Genomic DNA, 18,036 nt, shown 5'->3' with positions numbered 1-18,036 from the left:
TTATCACTCATCTTGTCTCCCTTATGTTGCAGCCTTTGAGCCCGGTCGTAACAGTTAGTGTGTGTGTGTGTTAGTAATAATAATAATAATAATGCATTTTATTTATAACGCACTTTTCATTAAAAAAATCTCAGAGTGCCACAGAGCCAGTACATAGTAAAAACAAACGATAATAAAATAACTAGTAAACATAATACAAAACCAGTGAATGAACAGAAACACAAAATAAATAACTGACAGTGATTTAGGTCAGAAACGCCTTCCTGAATAGAAAGGTTTTTAAGCCAGTCTTAAAGAGACCAGTGTCTGTGTTGCCCTTAGGTGGTCAGGGAGACTGTTACACAGGCGTGGAGCTGCCGAGCCAAAGGCCCGGTCGCCCATGGTGCGGAGCTTGGTGTTGGGGACCCGGAGGAGCGAGCTGTTTGATGATCTGAGGGTGCGGGTGGAGATTTGGGGAGTGATGAGGTCTTGTAGGTAGGGAGGTGCGTGTCCATTTATGCATTTATGTGTGAGTAGTAGGACTTTGTAGTCAATCCGGAATGAGACAGGGAGCCAGTGTAGTGAGTGCAGAATGGGTGTTATGTGCTCATACTTCCGGACTCTCATCAGGATCCTGGCAGCGCTGTTTTGGATGTATTGCAGCTTCTGGATGTTCTTGGCAGTGATCCCAGTGAAGAGTGAGTTACAGTAGTCCAGTCTTGAGGAGATAAAGGCGTGGACAAGCTTCTCTGCATCTGACAGGGTTAAAGTGGGGCAGAGTTTGGAGATGTTTTTGAGATGATAAAACGAGGTTTTGCACAGATGTTTTATATGGTCATTAAAGGTCAGGTAAGGGTCAAACCTAACTCCCAGATTAGTGACTGTGGAGGAGAGGGGGATGACCTGACCGTCGAAGGTGAGATGAGTTATGGAGGATGACTGAACCTGGTGTGGAGTGCCAACAAGGAGGGCTTCGGTTTTGCTACTGTTTAACTGGAGAAAGTTGTTGCTCACGCCTTTATCTCCCCAAGACAGGCAGTGAGACATGACATGGCTGCAGAGGGGCTTGGGGCAGCTTTGATGTAGAGCTGTGTATCGTCGGCATAACAGTGGAAAGACATCCTATGTCTGCTGATGACACGACCGAGGGGGAGCATGTAAATAATGAAGAGGATGGGGCCGAGGACCGACCCTTGCGGAACACCACAGGAGACGGGGAGCAGTCTGGACTTGCATCTTCCCAGTGAGACATATTCAGTTCTGCCTGAGAGGTAGGACTGAAACCACTTGAGTGCAGAGTCTGATAGTCCAATGGTGGTGTGGAGGCGCTCTAGGAGGATAGTGTGATCCACTGTGTCAAATGCAGCAGTCAGGTCCAGGAGGATGAGGAGTGAGGGTGATCCTGCATCGGCTTTCATCAGCAGGTCATTCGTCACCCTGAGCAAAGCTGTTTCAGTGCTGTGGGCTGAACGAAATCCTGACTGAAATGTTTCAAACAAGTTGTTGTGTTTGAGGTGGTCCTGAAGTTGAGAAGCAACTCCCTTCTCTAACACTTTGGACAGGAAGGCGAGGTTGGAGATAGGCCTGTAGTTGGCTAGAACCTCCGGGTCCAGGGTGGGCTTCTTGAGAAGGGGACGGATGACAGCAACCTTGAGTCCAGGTGGGACACAGCCAGACTGAAGGGAAAGGTTAACAACTTTGGTGATCAAAGGACTGAGAGTGGGGATATGTGATTTGAGCAGAGCAGTAGGAATGGGGTACAGGTACAGGATTTCACTTTTCTGAGGATTTCCTCAACATGGCTCTCCTGAACCTCAGCGAGATGTAGAGGAGACAGCACACTCGCAGGTGAGGTGTTGGTGTCAGAGGGAAGCATAGATGGAGAGCTGGACATCAGAGAGTGAATGTTGTTGACCTTGGATCTGAAAAAGTCAATGAAGCTGTTGCATTGCTCCTCTGTAGCCTCAGTTGAAGAGGATGGTTGTGGCTTCAGGAGATGGTTTATGGTTGAAATAAGCTGTTTAGAGTTGCCAGGGTTTTTATTGATTAAGCTGGAATAGTACTGTGAGCGAGCAAAGCCTGTTTATGGACAGTGAGCCCAGAGTGTCTGCAGCGTTGTTCCAGAACACGCCCAGCTGTTTTTATTTTCCGCAGCTTATGTGTGAACCATGGAGCGGAGCGTGAGAAAATGACCCCACGTGACTTGACAGGGGCATGGAAATCAAAAACACTGCTCAGGGATGTATTATAGAGTTCCACTAATTCATCCATTGATGCAGAGGCTGGGCAGGTGATGAGCTGGAGATCCTTGGTCATAGTGGCTGAGTCAATGCTTTTCCAGTTCCGGAAAGACATTTGACGTTTAGATCTAATAGTAGGCAGCACAAAAGTCAAGGCCATTGAGACCACCTTGTGGTCGGACACACCGAGATCATACACCTGCAGGTTACTGATGGAAGCAGAGTCAGTGACAACCAGATCCAGAGTGTGCCCCTTGGTGTGAGTGGGAACCGTAACATGCTGCTGCAGGCTAAGACACTCAAGCACACTCAGGAAATCTGCTGCAAACTGACAGGAGGGGTTGTCGACATGGATATTTAAATCACCAACAATGACAATGTTAGTTGACATAGTGCAGAGTGAGGTAAGCAGATAGTGTGTGTGTTCTGCTGTGTAGTTTGTGATTGTTTTCCTTGATTCTATTTCACAGTGGACAAACACCAACATTATTTAAAGTGACAGAAACTCTTCAGACGTTTCAGCTTCAGATTCATCGGATTGTTTCAGAAAAATCAAAATAACATGCGACTTATAGACTTTACATGATGATCAACTAACTGTTAATCAATTATCAAGATAATTCTCTACTGATTTATTTTCTTTCCGCTGCGGCTGTTTATTATCTTTACATTTGTTGTAACGGTATAATTCTGATATTTTCCAAATTTTTTATTATCGTCATCAAATCCTTTATAATTGAACTCAAGTTAGTTTGTCTCTGAATACTGTCTGACTTCCTGTTTGATGTCCTGTCTGACTTCCTGTCTGACTTCCCATTTGACTTCGTCGTTATTTCTTTATATGAGATGTATTTTTGTTGTCGTTACCTTGAGCTAAAGAGTTTTCCTGCTGTTTGTTCTCCAGTTCTCTCTCAGGAATCACTGCATCTTAAACAGAAACACGTTGTTAGCACTGTGCTAATGTAGCCTAGCGCTGTGCTCATGTAGCTTAGCATTCACCTGTGAGGACTCTTTCCACCTGCTCTCTCCTCCTCGACTCAATGTCTAACGCCTCCTGCAGCTTCCTCTTTGCCTTCTTCTCCTTCTTCAGCCTCGTCTGGATCGACACTGACAATGACAGACCATAATAATAAGACAACAGACCATAGTGATAAGTCAACAGACCATAATAATGAGTCAACAGACCAGAATAATGAGTCAACAGACCAGAATAATGAGTCAACAGACCAAAACAATATGTCAACAGACCATAATAATGAGTCAACGGACCATAATAATGAGTCAACAGACCAAAATAATAAGTCAGCGGACCAAAATAATGAGTCAACAGACCAAAACAATATGTCAACAGACCATAATAATGAGTCAACAGACCAAAATAATATGTCAACAGACCATAATAATGAGTCAACAGACCATAATAATGAGTCAACAGACCAAAATAATAAGTCAACGGACCAAATTAATATGCCAACAGACCAAAATAATAAGTCAACGGACCAAAATAATATGCCAACAGACCATAATAAGTCAGCAGACCAAAATGAGTCAGCAGACCAAAATAACGAGTTAACAGACCAAAATAATAAGTCAACAGGGCCCCGTTCCTCGTACGTGGTTCAGCAAAGTCGATCAAATGTCCTATTAGCAGCCTAAATTAACGAGATGATTGATGTCAGGCTATCTGGTTTCTCCAAGGCTGATCCTCTCAAACTGTCTCGTTAATTCGAACCAGACGATTAGGATCAGGATAATTGCGCGTGCCCGTCCTACTTCAAAAGGGGGAAGCGTCGATCACCGAAACCATGATTTTCTAACAGTACAATGTTAAATAAAGTCAAAGAAAGAGCCTCTTTTTACTCCGCTGACGAGCAGGAGATGATCATGAACGCATATGAGGAATTCAAGACCATAATCACGGCTAAATATAACACCTCCACCGCTGTGAGGGCTAGACAAGAAGCACGCAAAATATCACAGACAAGTTAAATGCGTAAGTGTTGGGAAATGTATCGGCTAATTTTAATGCCTCATCACCCCAATCAATCAGATGATATGTCTTTAAATGTGCTGCTGGCAGTAGGCTTCATGAATGCATCATCCAATGAGATCTATAGCGACAATAATGATCTCAACTCTTTCAGAATAAGATAAAAACAAGCCCAAAGAGGATCTAACTGATACTCATTAATATGAGGATATATGTACTGTATGCCCTCATGTATCATGTACTATATATGTGTATATACATGTATGTGTAGATTACCATATAGAACTAGCAGTTTGAATATGTGTGTGTGAGTCTGTGTGTGGGCGGATCAGTGTGTGTGTGTGTGTTATTCATCATCAGACATTCAATCACCTGAAGCAGTGAAGATAAATAGTGTGATTCTCTCTGTTCTTATCATGAGTCCACCTTCATCATGTTCTACAGTAATGATATGCTGGTGTACTAATAACACCGTCATATCATTATGAGTGCTTTAACCCTCATGTATGCAACGCAGCCATCAAGAGGACATGGGAGCAAGTAAACACTAACACACACACATTACTCAGAATGCTGAGTCAGTACAATATGTGCCATGGTGATGTAATGAACACATCCATAAGTTTATTAAGCGCCAAATAAACTTCACCAACAGCACGGCATGCAGCGGCTTTCCCCATGTTCTCCGCATCGCCGACACTGAACAACAATGTACCACTCGCAGAACAGCTCAAGGCTGCATCCAGTGTGTGAGAGTCAATGCTCGGCTGCAGCGTGTGGTGTTCAATGTATGCTCCAGAAGGTCTGTAAATAAATGATTCCTTGTGGGCAGAATGGATAGCGCTCGTAGAGGAAGTCATCATGATGTGATAACGGATCTTGGCGATGTGGAAGAACTCTCTCCCTATAAAACGCTAATCTAACTAATATCCTCCTTCATCAGTGGATCTCTGAGGAAGGGAGCTGTACATTAATGCAATAGAGGCTTCTTAGTTTGCTCAGCTGCTTTTAATGGATCACCGTGTGTCTCACTTTACATGCATTTCTGGAACTCCCGTATAACCCCCGGTATATGCGCAAGCGCATTAGACTACCGTATATGACAGGAGCTGCCATGTTTTCCGGGGGAGTGGCAGCTTATCCAGCTACCTTCAGTTAGCCTGCGCTGGAGCAGCTTCAAGCTTATGGATGTGTTGCCATGGTGATTTTGCCAAACTTGCTTTGCGGAACCGAAAAGCCTGATCTACGTCATCTTATCCTGAAAAGTATCCGGCTAACTAAGTTAGCCACGTACGAGGAACGGTATACGTACGAGGAACGGCATGCCACTTACTAGCCACAACAATATGTCAACAGTATGTCAACAGATCAAAATAAGTCAACAGACCATAATAGTAAGTCAACGAACCACTATGAGTCAACAGACCAAAATAATGTAGTAGTGACCCGTCTCACCTCTTGTCTGTAGCTCGGAGGTCAGCTGTCTCTGGAGTATTTGTCGTGCGTCTCTCTCTCTCTCCAGTTCCACTTTTAAAGCTTTCCTCTCCAGCTGGTTGTGTTTGTCCTGAGAACGAACGCGGTCCACCGCCATCTTTATCAGACCCTGAGGACACAAAGGCGTTATCGTCTCTACATTGTTGTCTCAATGATGCTGTCTGTACGTTATCTTCTCCACATTGGCGTCTCAATGATACTGTCTCTGCAGTGTCGTCTCAATGATACCGTCTGTACGTTGTCGTCTTCCATGATACTGTCTCTACATTGTCGTCTCCATGATACTGTCTCGACAGTGTTGTCTCTTCATTGTCGTCTCAATGATACCGTCTGTACGTTGTCGTCTCTACATTGTCGTCTCCATGATACTGTCTCTACAGTGTCGTCTCTACATTGTTGTCTCCATGATACTGTCTGTATGTTATCATCTTTAATCATCTCTACATTGTTTCAGGTAATATTGTCACCTGTATGTTGATCAGCAGCGTCTCCATTGAAGACAAACCCTCAGTCAACAGGAGTGGAGCGAAGGCGGGGTTTGCGTGGTTGAAAGACAGCGGCTGAGAGGTGAGCGCCAGCTTCTCGTAGGTCGGTTTGAGGAGGGGGAGGGGCATCAGGCTGTCAGCTCCAGGTACAAAGAAAGTTAAGACAGAAATGTGTCACAAACAATAGTCCTGTTTTCTGGTTGTTGATGTGTTTTTTTGTTTCAGCCACTAAACAAACAACCTCTTGAATATTTAAAGATGTTTTCTAAAAGGTGGAGAAAAGCTTCCTGTTTTTATTATTCATGAGCTCTTTGTTTGTTTATGTGTGCTTTTATATGTCTATCTTTGTGAGGACATCTGGGAATGTAACACATAGTATTTGTGTGTTTCTATTATTTATGTGTCTGTTGTTTCTCTCCTGTTTGTCCCAAAAGTGACCCAAATAATATTTCTTTACTCGTATGTGTGAACAGCAGAAACCACATGGAATCAGATACAGGTCAGATGTCAATCAATTAAACAATTAAAAAGTGTTTATTGCTGAAAGACCATTTAACTATATATGATATTTATTACAAGTTCAGTTTTTTATCAAACTGATGTTTTCAAATCACAGGTTTCTTGTAAAGTGGAGTGTTGGTCTGATTAAAAACCTAAATGAAGGATGATGTCGTGTTTCCTCGCTGTGACATCACTTCTCGATCCTCCAATCAGAGATAAGATGACTTACCTGTTTCTTTCAACACCTTTCTAAAGTTGATCTCTCCGTCTGTGGAGTTCATCACAACACAAAGTCACTGATGCACCTGAAGACAGCAGCTCTGTTGGTGTATTATATTAATATGTCATTAAAATGATTTTAATCTACAGAACTGACCAAGCTCCGGTGAGTCTGCTGGAGGAGGAGGTGATGAAGAGGAGGATGAAGAGGCTTTGGAATGTGATTGGCTGGTTGGTTCTCGGGGATCGTCACTGGGGGAGGGGCAAGGGGAGGGGCTTCCTGGAGAAGACTCCTGAACACGGAGGAGAGAGGATTAGCATTAGCGCTGTTAGCAGGTGTGTGGTTAGCAGTGACGGTAGCATTTTTACCAGCAGGAATCAATAGTAAAAGGCATTAGCACTTTTAGCACGAGCGGTGTTAGCTTGCAGTCACCTTGCTCTCTTCTAGTTGAACATGTGACACGACGGCCATGTTTGCCAAACTGCTCAGCTGACTCATCTGGTTAATCGCCATGGCAACGCGGGCAGGGGGCAGGCCCACGGGGAGGAGGGTGTGTGGCATGACCATAAAAGGAAAGTCTGACAGACCTGAGGAGGCGGAGCCAGATAAACAAAGGAATGGTACGATGCTAGGCTAACAACGATAAAGCAGTTGAGTTGTCCAATCAGAGGAGAGACGTTACTCACGGTTGGCCAATAGGGTGCTGTGATGCTGCAGAGAGGAACCAGGAGGAGGAGCTACAGCTGAGGAGGAGGAGGGAGGAGAGAGGAGGCGCTGCTCCTTCTCCCAGGATCCTTCACTGCCTCCTACGGGGGGGGGGGGGCAAGGACAAGGACATGAGACGAGGACGAGGACGTGAGACGAGGACACACAAAGGTTTAGGTTCAGAGACGGATGATGATGTCATGTGGATGATGGCATGATGATGATGTCATGCTCTACCTGTGTCGTCGTTCTCTGACTCGGCACCGTTGTGCTGACGGTGCAGATCGCTGTTGCCATGGAAACCCATCATCATTCTCATCTTCTGCAGCTTGAGAGCCTCGACCATCGCCTGAGTAACACCTGTAGAGGACAGAGGCACCAGAGTTCATGTGAGACAGCTGAGACAGGTGAGTCCAGTTCAGGTGAGACACCTGAGACAGGTGAGTTCAGTTCAGGTGAGACACCTGAGACAGGTGAGTTCAGTTCAGGTGAGACACCTGAGACAGGTGAGTCCAGTCCAGGTGAGACACCTGAGACAGGTGAAACACCTGAAACCTGAGACAGGTGAGCCCCGTTCAGGTGAGACACCTGAGACAGGTGAGTCTAGTCCAGGTAAGTCCAGCCCAGGCGAGACACCTGAAACCAGAGACAGGTGAGTCCAGCCCAGGCGAGACACCTGAAACCAGAGACACTTGAGTCCAGTCCAGGTGAGACGCGGTCACAAGATCACAGATTTCAAATTCATTCAAATTGAAATCAATCCCTTTGACTTATGGTGACATCATATAAAAACGTTGTGATCATATTAATGATATTCTCTCTTTTTAATTCTGTACATTTTGAACATTATTGGTTGTATTTGTACATAAATATGTTACATAAGATATAAATATTCACAATTTTCAAATTTGTAGTAAAATTGTTAAATATGAGACTCTTCTTGAGTATATTTGTGTTTTCTACAGTAAAGTCTACAATATAACTGATATTTGCACCCATGTTCATTGGTAATACTACGATTTATAATAAACGATCATTTAAAGCGTGAAGTCTGTCTGAAGGTGGAGATTTATTAACGATACGAATTATTAATTATTAATTCTTGAACATTTCCATTGAATGTTTTAGTCTTTCCAGAAGAAGATGAAGGTAAATGTTCCAAATGTTTTGCAGAAGTTGGTGATTGATCAATAATTAATAAGTCTCCAGTGACCTCCTCTCTCTCCCTGCAGCCACTTGGCCCAATTAACAGCCTCCTCTAATTAACTCAATTAGTATTAACGAGGGACTCCTGCGGCTCGTTAACTCCTCATGAACCAAAACAAAAAGTCTCTTTTTGTTCTCCATGTTTCGCTGCAGGAGATTCTGTTTTTGTTCTTTGAACATTTCTGAAAGTGGAACATTTAATGTCAAGAGACTTCCCTTGTCTGAGTCCAGTCCAGATACATCCTGTAGCTTAGCTTAGCATAGAGATGTTAGCGTAGCTCGGTCGTCACTTTGTCCTTCAGTTCAGACACATCATGTAGCTTAGCTTAGCATAGAGACGTTAGCATAGCTCTGTCATCACTTTGTTATTCATTTCAGACACATCCTGTAGCTTAGCATAAAGACACTAGCCTAGCTCTAGCACTCCTTTGTTTGGCTCACTGATGAAACCTTCAATCATTTATTTATAGAGCAACATATTGATAGAGCAACATATTGACAGAGGAACATATTGACAGAGCAACATATTGATAGAGCAACATATTGACAGAGCAACATATTGATAGAGCAAAATATTGACAGAGCAACATATTGACAGAGGAACATATTGATAGAGCAACATATTGACAGAGCAACATATTGATAGAGCAACATATTGACAGAGCAAAATATTGATAGAGCAACATATTGACAGAGCAACATATTGATAGAGCAACATATTGACAGAGCAACATATTGACAGAGGAACATATTGATAGAGCAACATATTGACAGAGCAACATATTGATAGAGCAACATATTGACAGAGCAAAATATTGACAGAGCAACATATTGACAGAGCAACATATTGATAGAGCAACATATTGACAGAGCAACATATTGACAGAGCAACATATTGGTAGAGCAACATATTGATAGAGCAACATATTGGTAGAGCAACATATTGATAGAGCAACATATTGATAGAGCCAGTTAGAACCAAAAAGTCACTTACTGGAACCTGAGAAATAAAAAGATTATTTAGTTCTTTACTGATAAAATAAATAAAAACAGGAACAGGAAACGCATCACTGATGTTTATAAACACACATGATGAAAACAAACGGCTGTGTGTGTGTGCGTGTAGAGTTAATAATGTCTCTTTGATCTCTCTCTGACATCGGTCGTCAACAAAAGTGCCACTTTGAGTATTTTTAATAAAACAGTGAGTGTTTAATTAAGCTGTCAGGAGGAGAGGAGGTGAGACGGTTGGTATGTGACCAGCGGAGCGTCTCTTCAAAAGGCTTCAGTCTTCATCGGAGGACCAGCAGGTTCACAGGGGACCGGTTCCTCCAGACCATTCCATAATAAACGTAGAAGCAGCTGCAGGTTCCACATGACCGATTCAATTTACCTTTTAGCAGGTAGAAGTACAACAAAGTACACACACACACACAGGTACTCTGTTCTCTACCTGTTCAGGTACTCTGTTCTCTACCTGCTCAGGTACTCTGTTCTCTACCTGTTCAGGTACTCTGTTCACTACCTGTTCAGGTACTCTGTACACTACCTGTTCAGGTACTCTGTACACTACCTGTTCAGGTACTCTGTTCTCTACCTGTTCAGGTACTCTGTTCTCTACCTGTTCTGGTACTCTGTTCACTACCTGTTCAGGTACTCTGTTCTCTAACTGTTCAGGTACTCTGTTCTCTACCTGCTGCTTTTCTTGGACGTTTTTTTTTTCAACATTAGATAAGTCTTGACACACACACACTCTCTCACACACACAGTGCTTGAGGTGAGACTCAAATATGTCAATCATCTCTCTGTCTGCTAATTAATTAGCTAATTAAAGCTCTAATCACTCGGTAGAATTAAAACATACAGATGTTGAATAACCAGTGAAGAAGACACACTTTCATTTATATATTATATGATGTTGTATATTATATGTTATATCATATTATATACTTGTACTGGTGATATTAGCCCTTAGGTAGTAGTACTCCATAAATACTATCAGACTGCTGCAGTTAACAGTCGTTCTTTCTTCTTCTGTGGTTTTCACTGTTCGTTTGTTCCTCTCACCTGTCTGTGACAGCAGGGCAGGGCTTATCAGACAATGTGGGAGGAGCCTGGAGCCGTCCGTCACCGTGGCCACGCCCAGCATCCTCTTCGGAGGACGGCCTGGTCGAGAGCTGAAAAACAATAATGAATCAATATAAAATGTATATATGTATATATATATATAAATATTACAATTAACATATAATATAATAAAATCTAAGTAAACCAGTAAACAGGTACAGTGTACTAGTTACATTATACCAGTGCAGTAAACAGGTACAGTGTACTAGTTACATTATATCAGTGCAGTAAACAGGTACAGTGTACTAGTTACAGTAGACCAGTGCAGTAAACTGGTACAGTGTACTAGTTGCATTATACCAGTGCAGTAAACAGGTACAGTGTACTAGTTACAGTAGACCAGTGCAGTAAACTGGTACAGTGTACTAGTTGCATTATACCAGTGCAGTAAACTGGTACAGTGTACTAGTTACATTAGACCAGTGCAGTAAACAGGTACAGTGTACTAGTTACATTATACCAGTGCAGTAAACAGGTACAGTGTACTAGTTACAGTAGACCAGTGCAGTAAACAGGTACAGTGTACTAGTTACATTATACCAGTGCAGTAAACAGGTACAGTGTACTAGTTACAGTAGACCAGTGCAGTAAACTGGTACAGTGTACTAGTTGCATTATACCAGTGCAGTAAACAGGTACAGTGTACTAGTTACAGTAGACCAGTGCAGTAAACTGGTACAGTGTACTAGTTACATTATACCAGTGCAGTAAACAGGTACAGTGTACTAGTTACAGTAGACCAGTGCAGTAAACTGGTACAGTGTACTAGTTGCATTATACCAGTGCAGTAAACAGGTACAGTGTACTAGTTACATTATACCAGTGCAGTAAACTGGTACAGTGTACTAGTTACATTAGACCAGTGCAGTAAACAGGTACAGTGTACTAGTTACATTATACCAGTGCAGTAAACTGGTACAGTGTACTAGTTACATTAGACCAGTGCAGTAAACAGGTACAGTGTACTAGTTACAGTAGACCAGTGCAGTAAACAGGTACAGTGTACTAGTTACAGTAGACCAGTGCAGTAAACTGGTACAGTGTACTAGTTACATTATACCAGTGCAGTAAACTGGTAGTGTACTAGTTACATTATACCAGTGCATTAAACAGGTACAGTGTACTAGTTACAGTAGACCAGTGCAGTAAACTGGTACAGTGTACTAGTTACATTATACCAGTGCAGTAAACTGGTAGTGTACTAGTTACATTATACCAGTGCATTAAACAGGTACAGTGTACTAGTTACATTATACCAGTGCAGTAAACTGGTACAGTGTACTAGTTACAGTAGACCAGTGCAGTAAACAGGTACAGTGTACTAGTTACATTATACCAGTGCAGTAAACTGGTACAGTGTACTAGTTACATTATACCAGTGCAGTAAACAGGTACAGTGTACTAGTTACATTAGACCAGTGCAGTAAACAGGTACAGTGTACTAGTTACATTATACCAGTGCAGTAAACTGGTACAGTGTACTAGTTACATTAGACCAGTGCAGTAAACAGGTACAGTGTACTAGTTACATTATACCAGTGCAGTAAACTGGTACAGTGTACTAGTTACATTAGACCAGTGCAGTAAACAGGTACAGTGTACTAGTTACATCATACCAGTGCAGTAAACAGGTACAGTGTACTAGTTACAGTAGACCAGTGCAGTAAACAGGTACAGTGTACTAGTTAGAGTAGACCAGTGCAGTAAACTGGTACAGTGTACTAGTTACATTATACCAGTGCAGTAAACAGGTACAGTGTACTAGTTAGAGTAGACCAGTGCAGTAAACTGGTACAGTGTACTAGTTACATTATACCAGTGCAGTAAACTGGTAGTGTACTAGTTACATTATACCAGTGCATTAAACAGGTACAGTGTACTAGTTACAGTAGACCAGTGCAGTAAACTGGTACAGTGTACTAGTTACATTATACCAGTGCAGTAAACTGGTAGTGTACTAGTTACATTATACCAGTGCAGTAAACTGGTACAGTGTACTAGTTACATTATACCAGTGCATTAAACAGGTACAGTGTACTAGTTACATTATACCAGTGCAGTAAACTGGTACAGTGTACTAGTTACAGTAGACCAGTGCAGTAAACAGGTACAGTGTACTAGTTACATTATACCAGTGCAGTAAACTGGTACAGTGTACTAGTTACAGTAGACCAGTGCAGTAAACAGGTACAGTGTACTAGTTACATTATACCAATGCAGTAAACAGGTACAGTGTACTAGTTACATTATACCAGTGCAGTAAACAGGTACAGTGTACTAGTTACATTATACCAGTGCAGTAAACTGGTACAGTGTACTAGTTACATTATACCAATGCAGTAAACAGGTACAGTGTACTAGTTACATTATACCAGTGCAGTAAACAGGTACAGTGTACTAGTTACATTATATCAGTGCAGTAAACAGGTACAGTGTACTAGTTACAGTAGACCAGTGCAGTAAACTGGTACAGTGTACTAGTTGCATTATACCAGTGCAGTAAACAGGTACAGTGTACTAGTTACAGTAGACCAGTGCAGTAAACTGGTACAGTGTACTAGTTGCATTATACCAGTGCAGTAAACAGGTACAGTGTACTAGTTACATTATACCAGTGCAGTAAACAGGTACAGTGTACTAGTTACAGTAGACCAGTGCAGTAAACAGGTACAGTGTACTAGTTACATTATACCAGTGCAGTAAACAGGTACAGTGTACTAGTTACAGTAGACCAGTGCAGTAAACTGGTACAGTGTACTAGTTGCATTATACCAGTGCAGTAAACAGGTACAGTGTACTAGTTACAGTAGACCAGTGCAGTAAACTGGTACAGTGTACTAGTTACATTATACCAGTGCAGTAAACAGGTACAGTGTACTAGTTACAGTAGACCAGTGCAGTAAACTGGTACAGTGTACTAGTTGCATTATACCAGTGCAGTAAACAGGTACAGTGTACTAGTTACATTATACCAGTGCAGTAAACTGGTACAGTGTACTAGTTACATTAGACCAGTGCAGTAAACAGGTACAGTGTACTAGTTACATTATACCAGTGCAGTAAACTGGTACAGTGTACTAGTTACATTAGACCAGTGCAGTAAACAGGTACAGTGTACTAGTTACAGTAGACCAGTGCAGTAAACAGGTACAGTGTACAAGTTACAGTAGACCAGTGCAGTAAACTGGTACAGTGTACTAGTTACATTATACCAGTGCAGTAAACTGGTAGTGTACTAGTTACATTATACCAGTGCATTAAACAGGTACAGTGTACTAGTTACAGTAGACCAGTGCAGTAAACTGGTACAGTGTACTAGTTACATTATACCAGTGCAGTAAACTGGTAGTGTACTAGTTACATTATACCAGTGCAGTAAACTGGTACAGTGTACTAGTTACATTATACCAGTGCATTAAACAGGTACAGTGTACTAGTTACATTATACCAGTGCAGTAAACTGGTACAGTGTACTAGTTACAGTAGACCAGTGCAGTAAACAGGTACAGTGTACTAGTTACATTATACCAGTGCAGTAAACTGGTACAGTGTACTAGTTACATTATACCAGTGCAGTAAACAGGTACAGTGTACTAGTTACATTAGACCAGTGCAGTAAACAGGTACAGTGTACTAGTTACATTATACCAGTGCAGTAAACTGGTACAGTGTACTAGTTACATTAGACCAGTGCAGTAAACAGGTACAGTGTACTAGTTACATTATACCAGTGCAGTAAACTGGTACAGTGTACTAGTTACATTAGACCAGTGCAGTAAACAGGTACAGTGTACTAGTTACATTATACCAGTGCAGTAAACAGGTACAGTGTACTAGTTACAGTAGACCAGTGCAGTAAACAGGTACAGTGTACTAGTTAGAGTAGACCAGTGCAGTAAACTGGTACAGTGTACTAGTTACATTATACCAGTGCAGTAAACTGGTAGTGTACTAGTTACATTATACCAGTGCATTAAACAGGTACAGTGTACTAGTTACAGTAGACCAGTGCAGTAAACTGGTACAGTGTACTAGTTACATTATACCAGTGCAGTAAACTGGTAGTGTACTAGTTACATTATACCAGTGCAGTAAACTGGTACAGTGTACTAGTTACATTATACCAGTGCATTAAACAGGTACAGTGTACTAGTTACATTATACCAGTGCAGTAAACTGGTACAGTGTACTAGTTACAGTAGACCAGTGCAGTAAACAGGTACAGTGTACTAGTTACATTATACCAGTGCAGTAAACTGGTACAGTGTACTAGTTACAGTAGACCAGTGCAGTAAACAGGTACAGTGTACTAGTTACATTATACCAATGCAGTAAACAGGTACAGTGTACTAGTTACATTATACCAGTGCAGTAAACAGGTTGTGTACTAGTTACATTATACCAATGCAGTAAACAGGTACAGTGTACTAGTTACATTATACCAGTGCAGTAAACTGGTACAGTGTACTAGTTACATTATACCAATGCAGTAAACAGGTACAGTGTACTAGTTACATTATACCAGTGCAGTAAACTGGTACAGTGTACTAGTTACATTATACCAGTGCAGTAGGACCCCGCCATCTCGGAGAAGGAAAATGAATAAAAACATTTTTAGATTTATTGAGAAAATAATCAGCAGATAAATCAGTGGTGGAAATAATTCCATCGATGAGCTCATTTTTAAATGATGAATTAATGATCGTATAACTATATAGTACACTATATATACACTAATGTACACAGTATACCTATTAACTTATATTATACTAGTTACATATTGTGTACAGTGGAAACAATACAACTGTTTCATGACACATTTATATTTATTATATTATATCTACTGTTGCTGTTAGTAGAAGTCATCATTTATTTTATTATTCAGCTATTACTATATGTTATTTATATAATTTCTGTACACATGATACTATGATCCTTTATTTCCCTTTAAAGGTTTGTTATGTTATATTATATAAATGTATTATTATGTAAAGACTGTTTATTTATTCATTAAGTTATTATTTTACAGATCTTTCTGTGTTTTTGCTGCTGAAACAAATTAATATATCATAAAAGTCTGTTTTAATCTGATGGAGAAAATTGTATTTTCTCTCGATCGATGAATCGTTTCGTTGGATAGTTTTGAAGCTAAACAATAATCATAAAATATACAGAATTAAAAACTCTGGTTCTCTATTAGCGGACTGATTACACTGTTTCAATAAATAATATTCATACATTTTATTAATGAAGGAAATATATTCTTCATTTATTCTGAAACAATGATAATTAATGTTCTTGATTAGTGTCTAACAGGTGAATTAATTTCATGAGTTTTATTAATTCTAATAAACAGATTTAAACTGAACCAGACTCCTCCGGTGCCCCGGCTCACCTGGCGTTGGTACAGTCCCGGTACAGCGTCTCGAAGTCGGCCCGTGTGATGAGCTTACACCGGTTGACTCCCGGTTGAATGGCTCCGAGCCCCCGCAGCACGCGGACCTGCTCCACGCTGCAGACCACCGGACTCACATGCAGCCGCTTCAGCTTGGTGTACACGGTGTGCAGACCTCCGACCAGGTGCTTCAGGAACAGCTCAAACACCTGCGGGAGGCAGATCAGCTCCGCTCCGTCCACCGAGAACGACGCCACCTGCACGCCGTGAACTTCCACCATCTTACACGAGGTGTGAGGCGGCGGAGCGGTGACGGCGCCGCTCGCGTTGCCGCTCGTCCCGTTCACATTGACCAGGACTCTGCCGCTCAGGTAAGCTCCGGACAGGTGCGCGGAGCTGGCCGGGTTAGGAGCGCTGTAGGGCAGGTCGGAGTGGAAGAGAGGGTCGGTGGGGGCGGTGGACGACCCCGCCATCTCGGAGCAGGAAACAGAGAAGAAGAAGAGTGAAGTTCTTTCTTCTTCTTCTTGCCTTATCATCCGAAGTATGTCTCCGCCTGTTCCCGCCACTCTGACTGACTCCTCTCTCTCTCTCTCTCTCTCTCTCTCTCTCTCTCTCTCTATCTCTCTCTCTTCGTGCGCTCTGTCTCACGTCAGCCAATCACACGCTGGGACAGCACACGGACAGGCCTCCCATTGGCTAAAAGGGCGCACCTGGGGGCGGGGCCTCTGGAACGGGAATTTGACAGGCGAGTGATTGACAGCTGATTTTGGAATAAAGCTAAATAAAAGAAAACAAGTGAATAAAATAAATTCACAGACGAGGGAATACTACAGAGTACTCCTTAAATTAAGTACTTCAGAGAAGTGAATAATAATTATTATCATTATTATTATCATTATTATAATGATACAGTTTACTGGGATGTTTTGGGCCAAAATAATTGCAGCATCAACTAACACTTCAGCTTCATCAGGTGAGATCAGAAAACAAATTAATCTTTTTTAATCAGTTTCAAATTCAAATAATCAAAATAACCTTTACAGAGCAAATTCACCTGAATGCATCACGTCTATAGTAAAACACCTGAATGCATCACGTCTATATTAAAACACCTGAATGCATCACGTCTATATTAACCATTGATATAAAACACCTGAATGCATCACGTCTATATTACCATTGATATAAAACACCTGAATGCATCACGTCTATATTAACCATTGATATAAAACACCTGAATGCTCTTAAATTTAAAGAACGTTATTTAATAAATAGAGAAAAGCTTCTCATTCTTCACTAAACTTCAGGATCTTCTTCTTCGAGGTTGTTTTCTCTTTTTTCTGTCGACAGGAAACGAGCAGCGAACGTTTTGGCAGCTGATCAGAGTCGTCCAATCAGCACACAGCGCTCGTTAACACCTCAATGCTAACGAGCTACAAAAGAGACTTTTGTCACTGAAGAGACGCCAGAAAGATTTAACACACACACACACACAAACACACACATAAACACACGCACACACACACACACATGCACACATGCACACACAAACACAAACACACACACAAACACACACACACACACACACACACACACACACACACACACACACACACACACACACAGTGTGTTGGACTTGGAAGTGACAGAAAGCACCAGAGAAGAAGAAGCTGTGTCTCAGTGATCATCACAAT

The 18,036-nt window shown here is 41.7% G+C and overlaps 1 protein-coding gene across 1 annotated transcript; it reads right to left on the bottom strand.

The window, feature by feature from the left end:
- Positions 1-255: 255 nt before the first annotated feature.
- dacha (dachshund a) lies at positions 256-16,892 on the bottom strand. Its single transcript, XM_076083314.1, has 12 exons — positions 16,343-16,892; positions 10,888-10,997; positions 7,852-7,974; positions 7,596-7,715; positions 7,342-7,496; positions 7,066-7,201; positions 6,919-6,957; positions 6,171-6,328; positions 5,665-5,812; positions 3,219-3,326; positions 3,087-3,146; positions 256-734 (listed from the first exon to the last, which is right to left on the bottom strand). The coding sequence occupies exons 1-12, from the start codon at positions 16,876-16,878 to the stop codon at positions 280-282; spliced, it is 2,148 nt and encodes a 715-aa protein (XP_075939429.1). The 5' UTR covers positions 16,879-16,892; the 3' UTR covers positions 256-279.
- Between the last annotated feature and the right edge of the window lie 1,144 nt (positions 16,893-18,036).

Source organism: Anarhichas minor, unplaced genomic scaffold (genome assembly GCF_050575085.1).
Source record: "Anarhichas minor isolate MPS153535 unplaced genomic scaffold, ASM5057508v1 ptg000126l, whole genome shotgun sequence".
NCBI lineage: Eukaryota > Metazoa > Chordata > Actinopteri > Perciformes > Anarhichadidae > Anarhichas > Anarhichas minor.
This window is presented reverse-complemented; position numbering and strand designations above follow the sequence as displayed.